Source organism: Brassica napus, chromosome C3, assembly GCF_020379485.1.
Source record: "Brassica napus cultivar Da-Ae chromosome C3, Da-Ae, whole genome shotgun sequence".
NCBI lineage: Eukaryota > Viridiplantae > Streptophyta > Magnoliopsida > Brassicales > Brassicaceae > Brassica > Brassica napus.
Window position 1 is genome coordinate 8,188,990 of NC_063446.1, and position 20,130 is coordinate 8,209,119.

Below are 20,130 nucleotides of genomic sequence, written 5' to 3' on the forward strand. Positions count from 1 at the left end.
CATATGAAATCAGTTATGGGGTCTCTGATCGATATGGTTGGGCCAAATAAATTAAACAGTACCTAACTCATGCATTCGTGGCATTGACTGGAGAGATCAGTGTTTATTATTTTTGTTTTTGATAAATAATTAAGGACATAAACCAAAGTCCATGGATTTAAAAATAGTTGAGCATTTTATAATTAAGGACATAAACCAAAGAGTAAAGAACAAACTGCAACCAAGTCACATGAAAACAAACTGCAACCACAGTTCAAGGTCTGAAATAGGGTTTATATTTAACAACAATGGACGGTCTCTTACCGTATCCCTATTATATTTGAATTATATTTTCCTTCCTCTATTTAATCGGTTTTGCTTTCTGCTTTACACTATTTGGATAAATTTCTGCATACTTTTAATTTTCTAATGGCGCTTAAGATTAGTAATACACTGAATAATCGTACATAGAATCATATTATTTTTATCGAGAATTTGGGGAGGCTATACAAGGTTATTTTTTTTCCAAACCAATTCATTAATTAATAATTATATGGTATTGAAAACTAATAATTTAAGAATAACTGTAATATAAATACAGGGTGTCAGGAACACAAGAAAAGAGAAAGAATTTAATTAGCATGTTTAAATTCTGATGGTGGATGAAGTTAGCGTAGTAGGTAGAGTATTCATTTAATTTTTTCATAACAATAACAAATAACAAGTCTTGACATTACTTTTAATTCTACAGTGAAAACAGGTTATATGTGCAGAATAATAATATATCCACCTGATTTGTCATTAAACCCCATAAAATCAACGGAAATGAATAGACATCCACATGATGTAATAGCTAAGGTTAACCAAAGCCAACGGGACCACGAGTCCACAGAAAAATCTTGCAACTTATTTATATATAGAGAATGGAGTACAAAGTGACCGAGTGAAAAAACCAAAATTCCAAAAAACTTGGAAAGAACCACAAATAGGTCAAAGAATGGGTGGAGAAAAGAACAAGGCGAGGGAGACAGTGGGGGAGGAGCCACTCAGCCCATGCTCACGGCTGTTCAATTCGCCGGATTTTAACTGTGCGATAATCGTCATAATGGGATGCAAAGTCAAAGGAAACCCACCTGCCATCATCGACGGCCTTAAACACACTCTCGTTAATCATCCTCGCTTTTCCAGCATTTTAGTAAGTCTAAACACGTATTTATATGAACAACAATATATATTCCATTATTCTTAGAAAAAGATTTCACCATTGTGTATGTACAAAGGCATACAAACATGGTAAAAACGAGAGGGAGTTATAGAAGAACATTAAAATCATGAGATTCATTCAGACAAAAAAAAAAAAGAACAATTCAGAACATTATCTCTTACCCTGTTTGTACCATTGCAGTTATATAGCATGCTCTTAATTAAGAGTCATTAGTTATTGTAATCAGATTTAAAATGGTATAACAAGCCTCTATATATATTTTTTTTCTTACAATATATTAATCATGAAAAGACTAATGTGACCGAATGGTTATATGGTTGTTTAAATAACTATCTTGTTTTCTCAAAAAAAAATATTAATCAATAAAAATGAAAATATAAAATAATGGGTTTATTTATATGAAAATCACAGTTTTAATTATATATACAAATTCAGGAAATGAACAATGGGAAGAAAGGGAAACCGAGTTGGGTTCGGACGGAAGTTAGAGTAGAAGATCATGTGATTGTTCCTGATATAGATCCCAACATTGAAAGTCCTGATCAGTACCTTGAAGACTATATCTCTAAGCTAACGACCGTTCCTATGGATTTTTCTAAACCATTATGGGAAATTCACTTACTCTGCCTCAAAACATCAAACGCTGAGTCCATTGGCCTTCTCAAGATCCATCATTCTTTGGGTGATGGAATGTCTCTCATGTCTCTTTTCCTCGCTTGCACCCGCAAAACATCAGACCCTGAAGCTTTGCCTACTGTCTCGGTTCAGAAAAAACAGTTTGGACCGAGCAGTAACACCGGTTTTTTCAACAAGATTTGGTGGTTATTTGTGGGACTTTGGTTCATCCTAAGATTGGTTTTCAACACTTTTGTTGATGTCTTAATTTTTGCTCTAACAATTTGTTTCTTGAGGGATACGGAGACTCCTCTCTTGGCCAAACCCGGTACTGAACTTGTACCTAAGAGGTTCGTCCACCGGATTATCAGTTTCGACGATGTTAAGCTGGTGAAAAACGCAATGAAATTGGTATAAATTTGTTTTATTTTAATAATTTCTGGAATCTCTTTGAATTATGTATATTCGCTGACATTTGTAGCTTTTAATCTATTTTGTTAGACGGTAAACGATGTTCTTCTTGGAGTAACGCAAGCTGGGCTCTCACGGTATCTTAGTCGGAGATATGGTATAAGTTTGGTTTTACATTGTTTTATACATAGTAATTGCCTGTCATCTAAGGAGCTTTGTCATATGTTTATATAATAGATCAAGAAGCAACACCCAAATCTAAAGAGTCAATGAGAAAATTCCGACTTCGTTCAGCCATTATGATTAACTTGAGACCAAACACTGGAATCGAGGTTACAAAATGTTTAATCTTATAATCTTTGAAATTAAATACTTAATTTGAAGCTGATTGTGTGGTGGTTTCATTATTGTTCAATGATGCAATAATATAGGCTCTAGCGGATATGATGGCCAAGAAATCAAAATGCAGATGGGGAAACCTCTTTGGTTACATTCTCCTGCCATTCTCTGTCGGGCTGGAGACTGACCCTCTAGAATACGTGCGCCGAGCTAAAGTTACGGTCGACCGCAAGAAACACTCCCTAGAGGCTGTATTCTCTATGGCATTCTTTAAACTGATACTAAAAGTCCTGGGGCTCAAGGTGAAATCTAAGTTGCTAATAAATACATATGTTAATCATGTATATACTTTGTTTATTTTAAGTTTATGAATGTTATCTAATGGAGAAACATATTGAAAATACAGGCAAGTGTAGTTCTTGTAAGGAAAGTGATCCATAACACGACGTTGACGTTCTCCAATGTCGTCGGTCCAAAAGAAGAAATAACCTTTCACGGCCACCCGTTATCTTATATCGCCCCTAGTGTTTTTGGCCACCCACATGTAAGTGTGTGCATATATATGTAGTTATAGACAAATTCATTATATACATTTATAGAATTTTTTTTTTGCTTGTTTTGTTTTTCGAATTATGTTTTGCATGTGTGTATGGAGGCTCTTACTGTACATTTCCAGAGTTATGAGAAGAAAGTCATAATATCAGTAACGGCCGATCCAACAGTCATTCCTGACCCTCACAAGATGTGTGATGATTTTGTGGAGTCTCTCAAGTTAATTAAATCATCTGTCCTAGAAAGAGGGTTATATGAGATGGAGGAGGTTTAATAAAAGTACTTTCTGTACAAACAAACTCAAGCTATTCTAAGTGTACTTATTAAAAAGACAGGCTATCTTGAAGGAAGTAAAGATTATCAAAGTGGAAACTGTGCATCCTTGTATTCTTTTTAAACTTAACTAATCCAAGTTTGTTTTCTTTCTTTCATATATGTACAAAGAACGTTAAAAGTTATGCATACAGAGAGATACATTTAACCAGATGTTCTGGATAGATGATGATGTATATTGATACATTACATATTGGCTACAACCGGCTCCACCTCAGTTTCTCCTCCAGATCCTTCCTTGGTCGTCTGCAACAATTTTTTAAGCACAAGTTCAATCCGGTTAACAAACCAAACAATGCAATTGTTATTCGGTTTAACTAAAACCGGGATTGCTTTATTTGATTACTTTGTGGTATGCAAGTAAGTACCGTACCTGAGGAGAATCCTTGGACTTGGTGGTTTCAGAGAGATACAGAGCCAAAGCTCCTTTCCCACGGAGAATCTTGGCTCCAGAGCCTCTACGCCCTTCTCCTTCAACTGCTTCTTCATCCACCACAACCGCCTCTATCATATCCTCGTCCGGTATCTGAGAATATGAACATGGTTTAAGTGTCTGAACGTGTATCTAATGACATGTGTTTGTAAGTAATACTATAAGAGGTAAGTACTTACCTCGTACATAGAATCCATGAGGATGCTTTCTAAAAGAGCTCTTAAGCCACGAGCTCCTGTGTTTTTCGTTATTGCTTTTCTAGCTATTAGCCGCAGGGCTGTTTCCGTGAAATGCAGCTTTACCTGAAGAAAGAGTAGAATAAAGATTTGGCTCTAGATTGTGAACACAGAGAGAGAGTAGTTACACTGTTCATCTGATACATCTTTTTGTATTGCTTTCCAAGTGCGTTCTTGGGCTCCGTTAGCACCTGTAATCCAATGATTTTGAGTATTGCAAGAGAGTCACATCAATGATGTTTATGTCAAAATCAATTTTGACCTGCATAAGTTGGTTCTCTGTTAGAGCAGACAAGCTGACGAGAACTGGAAACCTTCCAACAAACTCAGGTATTAAACCATAAGCAATCAGGTCACTGCTTTCCACCTGCCCAACACCAAACAATAGACACATGTCAATTATGTAACAAAGCAGAAGAATCCCACAAACATGTGCTTAAAGACCTACAGTTTCCATCAGGTTTGATGCAACAGCAGCGTTTGTAACACCTCCCGCCCTCATGTTTGCACGTACCGGAGCACCAAACCCTATTGAAGAATCATGACGCCTGGAAGTTAAAAAAAAAAAGAAACATTCAGCTGACTTCTAAAGGTAATGTTTGGGGGGATTTGCTCAATAAGTCTCACCTCTCTGAGATGGTCTTCTCGATGTCTACAAAAGCACCACCACATATGAAGAGTATATCTTTTGTATCTATCTGCACACATTTTGACAGAGTAAGAAACAGAGGAGGCACCTTAATCAACTCTAACACTCCAATCATCATGCAAAAGAACATTAGAGTAGAGAGTAGAGTAGAGCACAAGTAACAAACCTGGATATTGTCGCCTCTAGGGTGCTTTCTAGCGCCCTTCTCAGGTACATTAACGATCTATTTCCAGATAGAGAGTGTTATCAACCACAAAAAGAACAGCAGAGCTCTCAAAGAAAATATTACACGACTTAAACTGCAAACTTACAGTTCCTTCAAGCATCTTTAGCAAAGCTTGTTGAACACCTTCTCCTGATACATCTCTGCTGATGTTAAGGCTTTCTGCCTGGCAAAACCAAAAAGAAGCACATAAAATAATATATCAATTTTACCAAATTAACACTAGGAAAATATTCTTTTTAATCTCCAACCTTCTTTGTTATCTTGTCGACTTCATCAATGTAAACAATCCCCTGCTGTGCAGCTGCAACATTATAATCTGCAACCTGTAGAGAGAGAGAGAGAGAGAGATCAAAACCACTCATCACAAAATAATATAAAGAAATTGATTATAGTATTGTACAAATAAAAATGGGTTGGGTTTAGAAAGATTACTGTGAGAAGTTTGTATAATATAGATTCTACGTCCTCTCCCACATAACCAGCCTGAGTCAATGTGGTTGCATCAGCAATGACAAAAGGAACATTCACAAACCGTGCCAAGGTTTTCGCAAGTAGTGTCTTCCCTATGGTTGAAGAAAAAAACAACAAAAACATATGAGGTGAGACAAGCTGAGCTTAAAGTTTCACAACAATTTCAGCGTATCAGGGTCAGAATATTTACCTGAGCCAGTTGGTCCCATCAGGAGAATGTTACTCTTCTCCAGTTCTACCAGATCATCATCATCAGCTGGTTTCGCTGCGGTGCTATCGTTTTCTCCTGAGGACCTAGCTTCCCCACACAAGTTTCAGCATCAAAACTAAATAAATAAAGATAGAGAAAGATGCAAATGAAAGTGCAAGCATTCTACCATGATCTACCAAAGAACAAGATATGTTTACTTTCAGATGCTTAGGTAATAAGCTGTACAATGAAAGATATATTATTTTGTAGGACTAACCGTTTCTGTAATGATTCGTAATATATCCTCTTGTAGTGATTGTACACTGCCACTGAAAGCACCTGCATCCACAAGACGACACAGTAGTCCGTTATAAACTTAAAAAAAAAAATCTTTCTCATGTCTAAACCGAATAGAACTTACACATAACTCAAGTATTCAACTGGGTGCTTAAGTACGGAAAGTAACAAAAGGTTCCAGCAAAAAGACGATTTAACATTGGAGACAGTGGAACCAAACCTAACACACCTAAGAGTCCAGCATCAGCTGTTGTTTTCGGAAGGAAAAAAAAATATGTAACTTTTCAAATTACAATCCAACTAGAAACTAATCTCTGAATAAGCAGTTGTGGTTTATGAAGTTGACGTTAGCACCATTCAAAGCCTAAAGCATCACAAAGATATTTAGACACTAGCAAACGATCATCCACAAGTAAACCTTTACCAACAACAACATCAAAAGCAAAAGTCTCATCATTTTCACCTTTTTGGCTCTCTCCTGACCAATCACGAACTTGTCCAAACCATTACAAATCTCCTTCGGTGTCGGAAAGCTAGACCCGAGATTAGATCCAGCCCAACAATCCTCCTTCGAATCCGACCCTGCTCCGTTACCAACACCAGCACTGCTTCCACCACCACCACCGCCGTGACTGGGATTAGCCCGGAGGGAAACTCCATCTCCGGGAGGCTGCCAGAGATCCGGCGGGTCTCCTTGCGAGCACAAAAGAGCTGACTTCACACCTCTCGCCTTCTCCGTAGCGTAACACCGCCGGTCTCCTCCCTTAGGCTTGAGAGAAGCGATCTTGTTACGGTGGCTGCTGTGAGGAGTCGAGGTGGTGTGGAGGCGGTTGAAGAAGAAGTAACGAAAGTGAGAGAGTGTGAGAGAAGCGGTTTCTCTCGAGGTGTTTGACCTCAGAGCCGCGGCCATGGCGGTTTCACAAGGATGAAAATCAACGGGGAGGGAAAAGGTTAATCAGCAATTGGTTAACATGTTCTGATTGAAGAATCAAGATGAGATTTTTTGGAGATGGGTTTTTGAGAAATGAAGGAAAGACTGAAACTTTTGGAAGCTGATGATGAAGCTAGCTATGAAGCAGAAGGCAAAGGGGAGAAGAATATCTATTTCATCTTCTCTTCTTCTGGTAACAGTTTGATGAGAGCATTGACGGTTCATGATTCTCAAAACGTCGTCGTCTTCACTTCTTTTGCCTGCCTTTCTAACCGTTGGATCTACCACAATAAATACAAAAAAAATGATCCTATACAAATAGTTCCAGCTTGGGATGTCTAAACCGAGTTGATCCCATCCGGTTTTTAAATCTACTCTGCTGCTGTGCTGCAGATTGAGTTTTATTAGAGATTCTAGTGGTTAACTTTGATATGTTGCTGATCGAGCTTAATAGCAGAGATTTTAATGATTTTAATCCATCTTACATATCATCTTCTTTTGTACATATTTACTCTTATCCATTTCATTAGTTTTCAAATGTGAGAAAAGATTGGATACATATTGTTTGACATGTATCTAATTTTCTTTGCATATGTTTCAGAAGCTTATATGCACCCGAGTGTAAGAAACCAAATGTACAGAGAATAATTCCAGTGTGAGGCATTGCTGCTTATAGAGGATGTTTTGACTGAAAAGGGTAAGTGCAACATTTTCTTCTCTATGTATAACATCTTTTTACACTTTGGTGGTTTGTGGTATCCAATCATTGCATTATGCAAAACTCTTCTATGTTCTGGATGTTAAGGCAATGTTGTGTCACTCATCAAACATCAGTTGTTTTTAAGTTCAGCAGTGAAATATATATTTTCACTGACAAAGTTTTGACCTCCCAAAACAATCATATCAATTTACGTAAGTTAAAAAAAAAAAAAAAGTGTCTATACTTTTGTCAATCTTTTAATGTTATCAAATTTGATGTTTTACTTATACACACTATAGAAGGAGGATATTTGAAAAGCAAGTTCAAGAAGAACCATGGAGCAAATGTGACAATGCTTTCTCAGTATCATTCTCAAACATGAAGAGAGCATCTGAAACAGCGTTCGTAGGGAACCCCATTTCCCTTAACGCCGTGAACCCATTTGCAAATTCTTGTACCTGAAACACGTAGAAATGAAACTGTAGTTAGATAACTCCTTTTGGGAATGAAGAGAGTATATGTCGAAACACACAACAGTTGATCTCTGAAAGTATATCCGTGGAGCTATTAGCTAAATACTACATGAACAGAATGAGTGGATAGATGGAAATAAGATAAAAGCACCTTTGTGGGATTATCACCATAGTTTGCAACTGCGATGTTGACAGCTTCTCGGTTGAGCCCAGCATATTTCATCACTACAGGATCCACACCCTGCATTGAAACCCAACCTCATTACTGATGATATAGAGCTACAACAAAACTAAGGATCATTCTATAGTATAATGCAAAATCTAATCTTGACTCTGTTGATTTACGTTCATAGACAACAACGATGATCCACACTTCTTCTTCCAAAAACTCAAACTAACAACCTTGGGCCTAACCTAAAGAAACTTCCATGGAGCAAATCTAAGGATCATACTACAGTGTAATGCAAAGTCTAAAACCCACTAAGTAGTACACAAAAAAAAACCTGTTCTGTTAAATAAGTTCATAGATGATGATGGATGATCCACACTTGTTCTTCCCAGAACTCTTACTAGCAACCTCGAGCCTAACTCTAAGAAGCTAAATCTAATATTGACTTCAACTCCCATATAGTAATACACAAAAACAAAACATGTTCTGTTCATTCCGTTCATAGAAGATGATGATGATCCACACTTGTTCTTCCAAGAACTCTGTCTAATAACCTCGGGCCTAACTCTAAGAAGCTTCCATAGAACAAGTTAAGATGAACCTTACCATTGAAGGTGACGGTGTTGGTGGAAAGCTAGACGGTGGAGGAGGATGCTCAGACCCAAACTTGCTCCAATCCGGATTCTCCTTCTCTGCCTCCGCAAGAACCTTCCTTTCTAAACCGAAATCAAACTGAAAGCTGCTCCGAGGAATATCTCCAGCTCGAGGCAACAGCGGAGGCTGAAAACATCACAATTCACAACACAGTCTTAAAAATCTCCAATCCCAAAATTTTAAAAAGATGAAAACTTTCATATCAGAATCTCAAAAAGTTACTAAATTTACTCACCGGAGGAGTGATCCGATACTCAGGCTTCAGAACCACCTTGATTCCTAATCCAGCTATAACCCACACAAAAAACGAGCATCAGCTACAAATCGTATAAAAGCAATTCGAGATTCGAGATCAGACCAGACTTACATGAAGAAGAAGGAGATGGGTTATGTTGAAACGAGGGGTTTCTCTCCGGCGGAGGGAAAAACGGCTGGCCACCGATCTTAGGGTATCCCGGAGGTCCGTTGTACATAGGGTGGGTCGATGATGGAGAAGGAGATGGGTACATAGGGCGGCCGTAGGGGGGACCTGACTTGTTCCTGAAGTCGTAATCCATGGTTGAAGGGTTTGCTGCTGAGAAAAGACGGTGTTTGAGATCGGCGACGAAGAAGAAGGAAGAAGGAAGAAGTCTCGAAGGGGGATGAGATGTTGTTTGGATATAAGGATACGTGTATTCCTTCCCCTGCTTTGACTCGGTTCTTCCAATTCTTCATATACAAATACGATATATTTTTTTTTTTCTTTTTTATAACATCAATTTCAATTTCATTTACGATTTTCTTTTCTTATTAGTAAAAGTAAACATACAAATATCATGATACATATTTATAATTAAACATGATAAAAAACTATTTTATGTATAAACAAACCATTAAACGTGAGATACGATATACTTAAGTGTTGTTATTTTTGCTAGTTTTTTTTATAAAACTATTTTTCTAGTTTATATTCTTTTTAGTCTCAAATTATATTTATTTAGAAAATTATAAGATGTTTTAAAAATTAAATTATACTACAACTAATACAATAATGATTTTCTGACAGAATTTTGGAAATATTTGAAATTTAAGACCTCGATCATAACTTCTTCCTCATTTATAAATTTCATATAATTCTACATTCCATATTGTACATAATATCATTTTCTAAAAAAAAGTTCGAAAACTAAAAAAAAACTATAAAACTCCAATGTACTGATTGTCTTTGTTATACATCTTTCTTTTTTGAGCCTCAAAAAGTCTTTAAAATGCTTTTAGAGCACCCGCAATGATGAGACTGCAAATGGAATCCTTAGGATTAATTAACTATTTTTTTTCTTGAATAGTTAAGGATACTAATCCGAATTGTTAGTCCAATAGTGTTTTCCAATTTGGAGTTCTTAGGAATAAAAAAATAATAATTTTTTTAAAAAAAGTGAAATTAAAATTTTTATTTATTGCATTATTAAAGATAAAGATACAACATTTATTAATCAACAATCACCAAATTTGTTCCAAATATTTTCAATTAAATCATTTTTCAAACGTTGATGTAAACGCTTATCGCGAACATCATCCCGAATGCCGAGCATATTAGCGATATTTGTAGGTCTGTCGGTATCCACCCGTGAACTTCTAGTGACGTCTCCTTCTTCAAATTCAGATATATCGAACTGAATGTATCCATCTCGTTTATTTTCGACTATCATATTGTGTAGTATGATACATGCTTTCGTAATTTTCCCTATCTTTTCTTTGTCCATTGAAAGAGCCGGGTTTTTCACAATTGCAAATCGAGCTTGTAATACTCCAAACACCAGTTCCACATCTTTTCGGGTTGCTTTTTAAATTCTAGCAAATAACTCTGCTTTAGGACCTTGAGGGTGCGAGATAGATTGGATAAATGTTGACCATTTGGGATATATATCGTCTGTGAGGTAGTACGCCAACTTATACATGTGTCCGTTGACCACGTACTCTAACCTGGGAACTCGACCTTGGAAAATGTCATCAAAAACAGGTTTCGTTCTATGTAAGCATGTTTCCTTTGCTTATAGGTTTGGGCCTCCATTATGTCGTTGTATGTATTTTCGAGGATTTCGTCGAATAATTCCTCCAGTCTTTCTTCGACTTCATCGGATGAAGAGGATGACATTTTTTAGGGATTCCTCCTTAAAAAAAAATTGGTAAAGAATTTTAGTTATTTAATTTTGTTAAGGTTTTTTGCTTTTAAAAATTTTTTGGATTTAAGTTCTATATTTTAGTTCCAAATTTTTGTTCCAAATTTTAGTTATTATTATATACTTCACAAGTTTACTAATCAGATTTACTTCAAAGCTTCTCAAATGAATTATATACTTCCCAAGTTTAGTAAGTATATACTACACAAGTTTACTAAGTATATACTACACAATCTCGGTATATAAAAGAGAAGATCCAGTGTTACCTAAAGAGATTGTAGTTGTAGTTAAAGACAATCGGTACTTGATCATGGTAGGTATATTCTACATCTCCGGGAAAACATAATAAGAACTTGGACATGAACTGAAACAAGAGGATAAAAGTTTTGATGAAGAAGAAGCAAAGCGAAGGAGATATATAGCTAAAGACATGCGCATGACAACTACTTATAGTACATAGATAGAATCCTGTGACTTGATTCACTTGAGGTAAACAACAAAAGACTTTCACAACGCCAAATGCACCCGTGACTTCGTTCGCATGACCTACCGCTGAACCCTGAAACAACACAAAAGACAAGAGTGAGCAAAGTTTAATAATGTACAAGTACACAAAACAACAGTAACAACTTAACATACAGTTAACATCATAACATCTCAGACATTAGTTTGAGTTTAAGAGATGTCTCCATCGCAGATAGAGGCTCTTTTGTCCCGAATAAACGATCAAGCAGTTTATGCCTAGCGAGTTTTTCTTTCACTTCCAACACGTCCTGTAACTGTGACAACTCTTCTTCTCTACCACTCTTCTTCTTCTTGGTAACACCTTTAGCTGCCTTGACCCCGACTGGTCTTTCCTCTGGTTCTCCCACTTCCGCTTGTATATCAACCTCCGCCTGGACTGGTTTGCGTTTTTGACTCCCACCGTCCTTAGTCACATAGGTGAAGCACCATATTCGTATGATGATGAGGAAGGCTGGCTGTATGAATAATCTTGTCCCATATTCGTTAACCTGCAAGAAATAATAAAGTAAGAACAGAGGTAAACATAAGCTCACATGCTAATCAATGAACATCATCTATCAATTCAATCCAAACAACACACACACACATGATCATAAACTTGCAGCTCATCCGACAGAACAAATTAGGAAGCTTTTTTTTTATGTCTCACAGATAACTGACATTGTAATCCTTAAACAACAAACACACAAACTCAATACACTCAAACTCAAAACACTCAAACTATCATGTAGAAATGCAAACACATGCTTCTAAAAATCTCAAACAGATAGTCGAGTAGTAGCTAGCAAACAGATAGTCGAGTAGTAGCTAGCAAACCTGTGCAAGAAATACAAACTCAAAAAGCCCCAAATCCTTTTGAAACCCTAATTTCAAACCAGAAGAACCCCAAATCGATGATAGCAGTATCGTTTTCAAACCGATAAGTACAAACGCAAAAAGCCCCAAATCCTTTTGAAACCCTAATTTCAAACGAGAAGAACCCAAATCGATGAAAGCATTATCGTTTTCAAACCGATAATAAGTACAAACGCAACAAATCCCCAAATTGTGTTAGAACCCTAATTTCAAACGAGATCGATTCAAGATGCAAACTTATCTATATCGATTAATCTACAAAAGAAGGGTGTGATTTACCCTGTTCAGCCGACGGAGACAAATCGCCGTCTTTCGTCGCGGGAATCGTCGTCTTTCGTCGCAGGAATCGCCTTCGTTTCGTCGAGAGAGGAATCGCCTTTCTTCGTCGGGACAATTTTTTTTTCTCTGCTTCAGTCGAGAATGACCAATATTTTTCTCATTACCAAACCGTAAACCCTTCCATCCATTCAGAAAACGCCACGTACCCTAAGGATCAAGTCCTAAAAATCCTTATTAACGTACCAATCCTTACTTATATTAACCAAACAATTATTATTCTATTCCTCCTAACCCATGATTAAACGCTAAGGACCCGTCGTGTACCTCCGTTGGAGGTACTCTTACAACACTTTTAATGGGATCAATACATGCCTCAAACAACTCGTCAACTTGTAACCTAAACAGTGTTTTCTCATATAGCTTAATACATTCAACTTAGTAACTTCTAATATAGGTAAAGTGTTTCCTCAAAATCCTTATAAGTTTTCCTTCTCTTGTATGAAAATTCTTATGACTCTACAATCCGAGGTTCATATAACTGTACAATCCACATAGTGCATGTCCTAAAAAGATGCCATCATAAACCATATAACACATGCTATGTACTTTTAACTAAGCGTTACAAATTTAAAAACTGAAACCTCGAATAAAACATGAATTCGAACATGTCTCTTTCCTCTGATCTCATTGATCCCATATGGAAGTGGTTAGATGTGAGAGAGAGAGACTTGACAATTAGCATGAACCATGAACTTCTTTTTTTCTAATTTCAACTGTTAAAAAGACAAGACTTATGTTTACACATTGAAAATCAATTGTTCCAAAGTTGAAAAACTATATGCTTTCACCGCGATTTTCTCTACCCAACAAAAAAACAAAACACATAGACAGAGTTGTTAGGCATCCAGTCAACAACTCGCCCAACCTAACATTAACCTAAAGCAACCCACTTCCGTTTAATAAATAAAACTTTAACATATAGTATCCATATAGCCCACAAAAGTCAATAATCCTACCTTATTATATACACACACACATCCTCATTCTCATCCATTATTAACGTCACTTTACCCTTAAAACCAGTTTTTTTCCTCCACCCAAAAGAAAACAATTAAAATGAAGAGCCAAGTTTTAGTTTTAGTACTCGTAGGAGCAATCTTCTGCATAGAAGCTGAGACGATCAGAGAAGATAAACACGCTCTTCTTCAGTTCGTTAGCAATATCACTCACTCCCATTCACTCAACTGGTCACCAACTCTTTCTATATGCACCAAATGGACCGGTGTTACGTGCGACTCCAACCATTCCTATGTCGTCGGTCTTCATTTAGCAGCCACGGGTCTTCGTGGTCATCTCCAGCTAAAGGACATAGCCAGGTTAACTAATCTCCGGTTTCTCATTCTCAGTTCTAACAACATCTCTGGACCTTTTCCTCCAAGTTTTCAAGCTTTGAAGAACTTGACCGAGCTTAGACTCGATTTCAACGAGTTCTCTGGTCCTTTGCCTGATGAGTTCTCTTATTGGGAGCGTCTACGAGTTCTTGATCTCTCTAACAATCGGTTTGATGGTAGCATCCCATCTTCTATCGAGAAGCTGGCTCAGTTACACTCTCTGAATCTTGCTTATAACAAGTTTTCCGGTGAGATTCCGAATCTCCATGTTCCTGGTCTGAAGCTGCTCGACTTAGCTCACAACAACCTGACAGGAACCGTACCGCAGTCATTGCAGAGGTTCCCACTCTCAGCATTCGTCGGAAACAGTGTTTCCTCTTCAAAGCTAGCTCCTGTAAGGAAGCACCACCACAACCATGCAGTTCTTGTCATAGCATTAAGCGCGTGTTTTGCAACACTAGCTCTCCTCTCTATCTTACTGGTCATCATCCACAACCGAGAAGAGCAAAGAAGATCCACAAAGGAGAAACCAAGCAAGAGGAGGAACGATTCAGATCCAAACCTAGGCGAAGGAGGTAACAAGATCGTGTTCTTCGAAGGGAAGAATCTTGTCTTTGACCTAGAAGACTTACTGAGAGCTTCTGCAGAAGTTTTAGGGAAAGGACCGTTTGGGACAACCTACAAGGTCGATGTCGAGGACTCGGCCACCATCGTCGTGAAAAGAATCAAAGAAGTGTGCGTCCCTCGGAGAGAGTTCGAGCAGCAGATCGAACACCTTGGCAGCATCAAGCATGAGAATGTTGCCACTTTGAGAGGATATTTCTATTCTAAGGAGGAGAAGCTTGTGGTTTATGACTACTACGAACATGGAAGTCTCTCCACATTACTACACGGTAACGTTATAGAACCCTTAACACTATCATTGGCAAATGTTAGTGTGAACATTTATTTCCGCACGAGAACTATCATATAGTATCAAATGTCTTCCAAACTATTTTTCTGTTTTAAATATCCCCGAAAAAATAGTTCTAGAGTTAATTGTCTATGTGTTACCATTCAGGTCAGAGATGTCTCACGAATAGGAAACCTCTAGATTGGGAAACTAGATTGAACATGGTGTACGGAGCAGCAAGAGGAGTAGCTCACATCCACTCGCAAAGCGGAGGCAACAAACTAGTAGTCCATGGAAACATAAAATCCTCTAATGTTTTCCTCAATGCGAAAGGATATGGCTGCGTCTCCGGAGCAGGGATGGCTGCGCTGATGCATTCGCTACCGCGGCACGCATCTGGCTATCGTGCGCCAGAGATAGCAGACACAAGAAAGGGGACTCAACCTTCGGATGTGTATAGTTTCGGTGTTTTGATATTCGAGGTGCTGACGGGAAAGTCAGAGGTGGGTAACCTGGTGAGGTGGGTGAACTCGGTGGTTAGAGAGGAGTGGACAGGGGAGGTGTTTGACGAAGAGCTGATGAGGTGTACTCAGGTGGAGGAAGAGATGGTGGAGATGCTTCAGGTTGGTATGGTTTGCACGGCGAGGTTACCGGAGAAGAGGCCGAAGATGAGTGAGGTGGTGAGGATGGTGGAGGAGATAAGGCCGGAGAAGCTAGCGAGCGGGTATAGATCGGAGGTTTCTACAGGGTCGACTCCGATAGGGAGTATATCAGGATCACCGTATATACTCTGAGAAACATTGAGCTTTCATGTTATGTATCTGACCATTCAAGAAAAGAGTTTTCACTGTTTCAGTTTATAGTGAATGATGTAATTGATAAGTCGATTTCTAGCAAGACCAGTAAAAGGAACTCAATTCATACATAAATTATGTAGAAAAGACATTTCTCAATATCAAACGGGATTTTACATAGTTCTTGTCTAAGGATAAATGTCACGCCTTTTTCATCTGCCCCGAGCCATTGAACTTCAAAACTTTTATCAGTCCAGGACGAGAGGACACGTGAAGATAGCCACGGTGCTCGCTATAACGAGACACTTCCGTGGATGGCTATCAAAATCAGGTGTCCGAGATTCTTCTCCGTCGTGCTAAGGCCGACTTTGATCCTAGAACCGGTCCATTTCTCCCGGCGGCGATGACTCTGGATCAGTTACATTTTCTTTTTTCTTTAAACAATCTTAAGAGGCCTGAGTAAACTAACCGAACGGAACCAAAATAATGAAAACCAAATTAAACCAAATAATTGTAAATACAAACCATTACTGTGCTTTATATCCTAAATCCAGAACTACGCTGCGATAGGCGCTAGTCGGACGGTAAACCCGGACCTAGCGAATTATCAAAAATCGGGGAATACTCGGAGATTATGCGGAGCCTAGTTTTAAATACAATTTCATATATTTATAATATATTTAGCTAATTTTAAACATGATGATACAAGTTCTTAGACATAATTTATAATTTTTTATATATAATTTTAAACAGTCTCTTTTTGATTCGTAAATGGTGGGTTTGGTACGAAAAAAATCTCTAAATGTAGTATGTATGTGTTTATTTTGGGTTTGATAGTTAATTATAATTATTTAGTAATGAATAATTACACAAAATCTGTCAATAATGAATAAAAAATAATCAACCGTGTTTTAACTTACACGGACGGAAAAAAAAAAAAAAACTTAGGCGGTCAACACGGGATTAGACGGGAATTAGGCGGTCAATGCGGAAATTAGACGGTATTACGCGGATCAACGCCTGGTTACACCGATTTGGGCATAATCGCCGCAGTCAACCTTCGAAAACCAGGCGGCCGCGTTTTCGAACCCGCGTTTTCTAACAGGGTCCGAAATATCTGAAACGACTAGGATCAAACCGAGAATCGAAATTATCCATACCGAACCGAAACGTGGCTTCTCATGATTCGTGTAGTCGGATATAAGATCGCATCCGTTAGATCAAACGACTTTTTAAAATCAACGTCGGTCAAATGCCACTTGATGATGATGGTATGAAAAAAGTGAGTCCACTAGTGAACCCGCACACTATTTAACGTGGACGCAACCACAGAGAATCAAACACTTCTTACACTTTCCTCTCCACCCCACCCTTGGTTTAGTCTTCGCTTCTCCTTTCTCCCAACCACGAGAAGAAAAAGGCGAGAACCTCGCCGAATCGGAGATACGCGAAACCAAACGTATATATATTCTTCTTATTATCTCTGCCTTAAATCTTTGGATCTATTCGTATCTTTTAGGCTCTTTGTAATCCCCTTTTGGAAACTTTGTTTTGGTTTATATAGATCGTAAGGTTTTTGGATATGGCGTCGAAGCGGATCTTGAAGGAACTCAAGGATCTCCAGAAGGATCCACCCACCTCGTGTAGCGCAGGTATCGTTCTACTGCTTTAGATTAGTGGTGTTTGGTTTCGATCTGGAGCTAAAGTTCTCGACTTTGAATAATTCAAAAATTAGCTCGTGTTTTTCTGTCTGGAACAAAAGTTAGTATGTTTCGTTTTTGTGATTTGTCTGAGTGTAGATCTTGTAATTCTATATGGGATCTGGTGCTTGTGAATCAAAGATTTGTCTTTTTTTTTTTTTTTTTTTTTGAGGTTTTGATGAGTTTATTATTGAATGGTTTTCTTTTTATTTACAGGACCTGTTGCTGAAGACATGTTTCATTGGCAGGCAACGATAATGGGTCCCACAGACAGTCCTTACGCTGGAGGTGTTTTCCTTGTTACCATCCACTTCCCTCCAGATTACCCTTTCAAGCCTCCTAAGGTGCTTCCAATTTGTTTTGAGAATTGTCATTAAAGTCTTTTTTTTTTCTTGATGGTTGCTTCATTATCTCATTGTTTCTTCACATGGTGTAACGAAATCTCTAGGTGGCCTTTAGGACGAAGGTGTTCCATCCCAACATTAACAGCAATGGAAGCATTTGCCTCGACATCTTGAAGGAACAATGGAGTCCTGCTCTCACCATTTCCAAGGTTCCGTTTTTATTCTTATCTCAAACATAATTTTCCCATTACAAATGCTAACATTGAGCTGTCTCTTAAGTCATTTAGATTTGACTAATTTATTATTAAAATGGTTTTTAATTATTTGCTATTTGTCTTCCGGATAAAATTGATGATTATTATCCCCTCTCTTGAGTCTTGAATCTTGGACTCATATGGTTTGTTTTAGTTTCTAACTACAACGTTGTAATGGACAGGTGCTGTTATCGATCTGTTCTTTGCTAACCGATCCAAACCCCGATGATCCTTTGGTACCTGAGATAGCTCATATGTACAAGACTGACAAGAACAAGTATGAGTCCACTGCACGGAGCTGGACTCAGAAGTATGCCATGGGATGAAAAAGGAAGACCCCAAATCTTCTAAAAGCTATCTCTTTTTATTTTTTTTTTAAAAAAAATCTGCCGTAATTTCTATGTATGATTCAATAGACATCTCTTTGTGTCCTTTTTAAATTTCTGAATGACAGGACCAAGTCAAGTGGGTCTTGTTTTGAAACCAAACATCATCTTTTGTGAAAACATGAAACTGAGAATCCTTCTGTTGTTGTCTTGTGTTGCAACTATGATTTGATTTTTTTTTTTGTTGTTTGATAAGATGAGCAACAACCACAAAGGTTTTCTTTGTTTTAAACCACAAAGGGGACGTGATAGAATAACTCCCCTCCCCCCACTGACTAATGCGAGCTCCGGACACCTTTGTTCCGTCTATTTGGTGTCAGGTTCGAAGACTTTTCCCCCGGTAGTGAATAAGTAGATTGAGGAACATGCGCTCTGATTAGACACGATCACTAATATGAATTGAAACTGATGTTCTCAATCGCTTTATCTTATCAGTGGTTTAGGCCATGTTTTTAAGAGGCGATTCCTTTTACTTCTTGTGGTATAAGGAATTTGTTCTCATTGTGGTGTTAGAGTACAAATGGTGTTAGATTAGATAGTGTAGGTGACCCTTAAGTGTTCATGAACGATACAAAATCGAATCATTATTTTTGTGGGCAAAACCTTAGTTGAGGTTGAAGATCTTGTAACCGTGTCTTGGTAAATGAAAGTTGATGTCGAGAAAAGAAACAAAAATTGGTGTTTTGTGGATTGAACTCAAATTATGGGCCTTCATGTTGGGCTGACACTCCCAAGAGATTCAAATCCAACTTTTAAAATTGAAAGAATATACTACTGTATAAAACAAAAATGGGTCTTCCATGTTTTTTGGTTTATTGATAAAGGAGACATGGTTTTTTTTATTTATTAGGATATTACAGTTATGATATGAGAAATATTATATAGACGATTTGACAACCGACAATACTATCTGTTTTATGAAGACCTACGCCTAACTGCATCACGAAGCCGTCCTACGAAGATACATGTCTGAACAGATTTACTTGCACCATCATGTTGAAGATCTTTTGTAAGTTTTTTTTCCGTGTAGTCTACATAATTATTTAATAAATCGTTTTTTCCAGGACTTGAAACCTGGATTTCCTGAAATCTGAAAGAAATTGCATAGTCTGGGATTCGAACTCCAGACCTAGGTGTAGAAGCCTTTAAACTTTAAGCGGAAGACATAGTTATCATATAGGTGTTGCATGTTCCAAAGTTCTTAAATAATGATTTTAATAATTAATAGTTGCACGGTTAAAGATACATCACAAGCGTAGCGATTCGTCGTCAAATATGTCGGCTGCATTAACTTCCATACTTGGTTTCTCCTTCCTAAAACTAGTAAGCAGTAATTCATTAATTTCCTTCCACAAACCCTAATCTAGTTATAATGTATTCGTTTGGTTCTTTTAAGGTGTTTAAACAAGAAAGTCAAGATGACAAACAAACAAACAAAAAATATGTAAAGAAGGAACGAAGAAATTTATTTTTGTCACTAAATTTCTTATTGAAACTTGTAGAAACATCTAAGTTTGCCTTTTATAGGTATTAACATAGTACATCATATGATCTATGTTCATAATATTACTTTTATATAGTATATATGGGATTATGTCGGAAAAAATATGTAGTATGGGACTGTTATCAATAATCTCATTTTAGTTTTATTAAAATGTAAATGATGAC

The 20,130-nt window shown here is 37.5% G+C and overlaps 5 protein-coding genes across 5 annotated transcripts; 3 read left to right on the forward strand and 2 right to left on the reverse strand.

Annotated features, from left to right (window-relative positions):
- Positions 1 to 503: 503 nt before the first annotated feature.
- LOC106387474 (wax ester synthase/diacylglycerol acyltransferase 11) lies at positions 504 to 3,605 on the forward strand. The gene is made up of 7 exons (XM_013827336.3): positions 504 to 1,174; positions 1,640 to 2,230; positions 2,321 to 2,387; positions 2,468 to 2,562; positions 2,662 to 2,871; positions 2,976 to 3,113; positions 3,225 to 3,605. The coding sequence occupies exons 1-7, from the start codon at positions 977 to 979 to the stop codon at positions 3,393 to 3,395; spliced, it is 1,470 nt and encodes a 489-aa protein (XP_013682790.2). The 5' UTR covers positions 504 to 976; the 3' UTR covers positions 3,396 to 3,605.
- LOC106387473 (CLP protease regulatory subunit CLPX1, mitochondrial) lies at positions 3,526 to 7,100 on the reverse strand. The gene is made up of 14 exons (XM_013827335.3): positions 6,420 to 7,100; positions 5,937 to 5,998; positions 5,660 to 5,763; positions 5,431 to 5,561; positions 5,247 to 5,321; positions 5,084 to 5,161; positions 4,939 to 4,995; positions 4,751 to 4,821; positions 4,572 to 4,671; positions 4,386 to 4,490; positions 4,252 to 4,314; positions 4,067 to 4,189; positions 3,828 to 3,980; positions 3,526 to 3,700 (listed from the first exon to the last, which is right to left on the reverse strand). Exons 1-14 carry the CDS (start codon positions 6,864 to 6,866, stop codon positions 3,641 to 3,643), a joined length of 1,629 nt encoding a protein of 542 aa, XP_013682789.1. The 5' UTR covers positions 6,867 to 7,100; the 3' UTR covers positions 3,526 to 3,640.
- A 728-nt stretch (positions 7,101 to 7,828) lies between these two features.
- LOC106387475 (neural Wiskott-Aldrich syndrome protein) lies at positions 7,829 to 9,584 on the reverse strand. The gene is made up of 5 exons (XM_013827337.3): positions 9,251 to 9,584; positions 9,119 to 9,171; positions 8,836 to 9,009; positions 8,212 to 8,301; positions 7,829 to 8,045 (listed from the first exon to the last, which is right to left on the reverse strand). The coding sequence occupies exons 1-5, from the start codon at positions 9,438 to 9,440 to the stop codon at positions 7,911 to 7,913; spliced, it is 642 nt and encodes a 213-aa protein (XP_013682791.1). The 5' UTR covers positions 9,441 to 9,584; the 3' UTR covers positions 7,829 to 7,910.
- Positions 9,585 to 13,473: 3,889 nt separating this feature from the next.
- Positions 13,474 to 15,958, forward strand: LOC106385539 (probable inactive receptor kinase At5g53320). The gene is made up of 2 exons (XM_013825450.3): positions 13,474 to 14,985; positions 15,153 to 15,958. Exons 1-2 carry the CDS (start codon positions 13,818 to 13,820, stop codon positions 15,776 to 15,778), a joined length of 1,794 nt encoding a protein of 597 aa, XP_013680904.1. The 5' UTR covers positions 13,474 to 13,817; the 3' UTR covers positions 15,779 to 15,958.
- A 1,093-nt stretch (positions 15,959 to 17,051) lies between these two features.
- On the forward strand, positions 17,052 to 18,606 carry LOC106387472 (ubiquitin-conjugating enzyme E2 10). Its single transcript, XM_013827334.3, has 5 exons — positions 17,052 to 17,237; positions 17,343 to 17,430; positions 17,695 to 17,822; positions 17,927 to 18,031; positions 18,259 to 18,606. The coding sequence occupies exons 2-5, from the start codon at positions 17,361 to 17,363 to the stop codon at positions 18,400 to 18,402; spliced, it is 447 nt and encodes a 148-aa protein (XP_013682788.2). The 5' UTR covers positions 17,052 to 17,237; positions 17,343 to 17,360; the 3' UTR covers positions 18,403 to 18,606.
- Positions 18,607 to 20,130: the final 1,524 nt, after the last annotated feature.

Coding starts and splice junctions, on each gene's coding strand:
- LOC106387474 (XM_013827336.3), top strand. CDS start 977: ATGGGTGGAGAAAAGAACAAGGCGAGGGAGACAGTGGGGGAGGAGCCA. Junction 2,563..2,661: donor GACCAAACACTGGAATCGAG/GTTACAAAATGT, acceptor GCAATAATATAG/GCTCTAGCGGATATGATGGC. Junction 3,114..3,224: donor GTGTTTTTGGCCACCCACAT/GTAAGTGTGTGC, acceptor GTGTGTATGGAG/GCTCTTACTGTACATTTCCA.
- LOC106387473 (XM_013827335.3), bottom strand. CDS start 6,866: ATGGCCGCGGCTCTGAGGTCAAACACCTCGAGAGAAACCGCTTCTCTC. Junction 4,996..5,083: donor TAAAGATGCTTGAAGGAACT/GTAAGTTTGCAG, acceptor ATCTGGAAATAG/ATCGTTAATGTACCTGAGAA. Junction 3,981..4,066: donor TCATGGATTCTATGTACGAG/GTAAGTACTTAC, acceptor TCATATTCTCAG/ATACCGGACGAGGATATGAT.
- LOC106387475 (XM_013827337.3), bottom strand. CDS start 9,440: ATGGATTACGACTTCAGGAACAAGTCAGGTCCCCCCTACGGCCGCCCT. Junction 9,172..9,250: donor CCCATCTCCTTCTTCTTCAT/GTAAGTCTGGTC, acceptor TGTGGGTTATAG/CTGGATTAGGAATCAAGGTG. Junction 9,010..9,118: donor AGTATCGGATCACTCCTCCG/GTGAGTAAATTT, acceptor TGATGTTTTCAG/CCTCCGCTGTTGCCTCGAGC.
- LOC106385539 (XM_013825450.3), top strand. CDS start 13,818: ATGAAGAGCCAAGTTTTAGTTTTAGTACTCGTAGGAGCAATCTTCTGC. Junction 14,986..15,152: donor TCTCTCCACATTACTACACG/GTAACGTTATAG, acceptor GTTACCATTCAG/GTCAGAGATGTCTCACGAAT.
- LOC106387472 (XM_013827334.3), top strand. CDS start 17,361: ATGGCGTCGAAGCGGATCTTGAAGGAACTCAAGGATCTCCAGAAGGAT. Junction 17,431..17,694: donor ACCCACCTCGTGTAGCGCAG/GTATCGTTCTAC, acceptor TTTTATTTACAG/GACCTGTTGCTGAAGACATG. Junction 17,823..17,926: donor ACCCTTTCAAGCCTCCTAAG/GTGCTTCCAATT, acceptor CGAAATCTCTAG/GTGGCCTTTAGGACGAAGGT.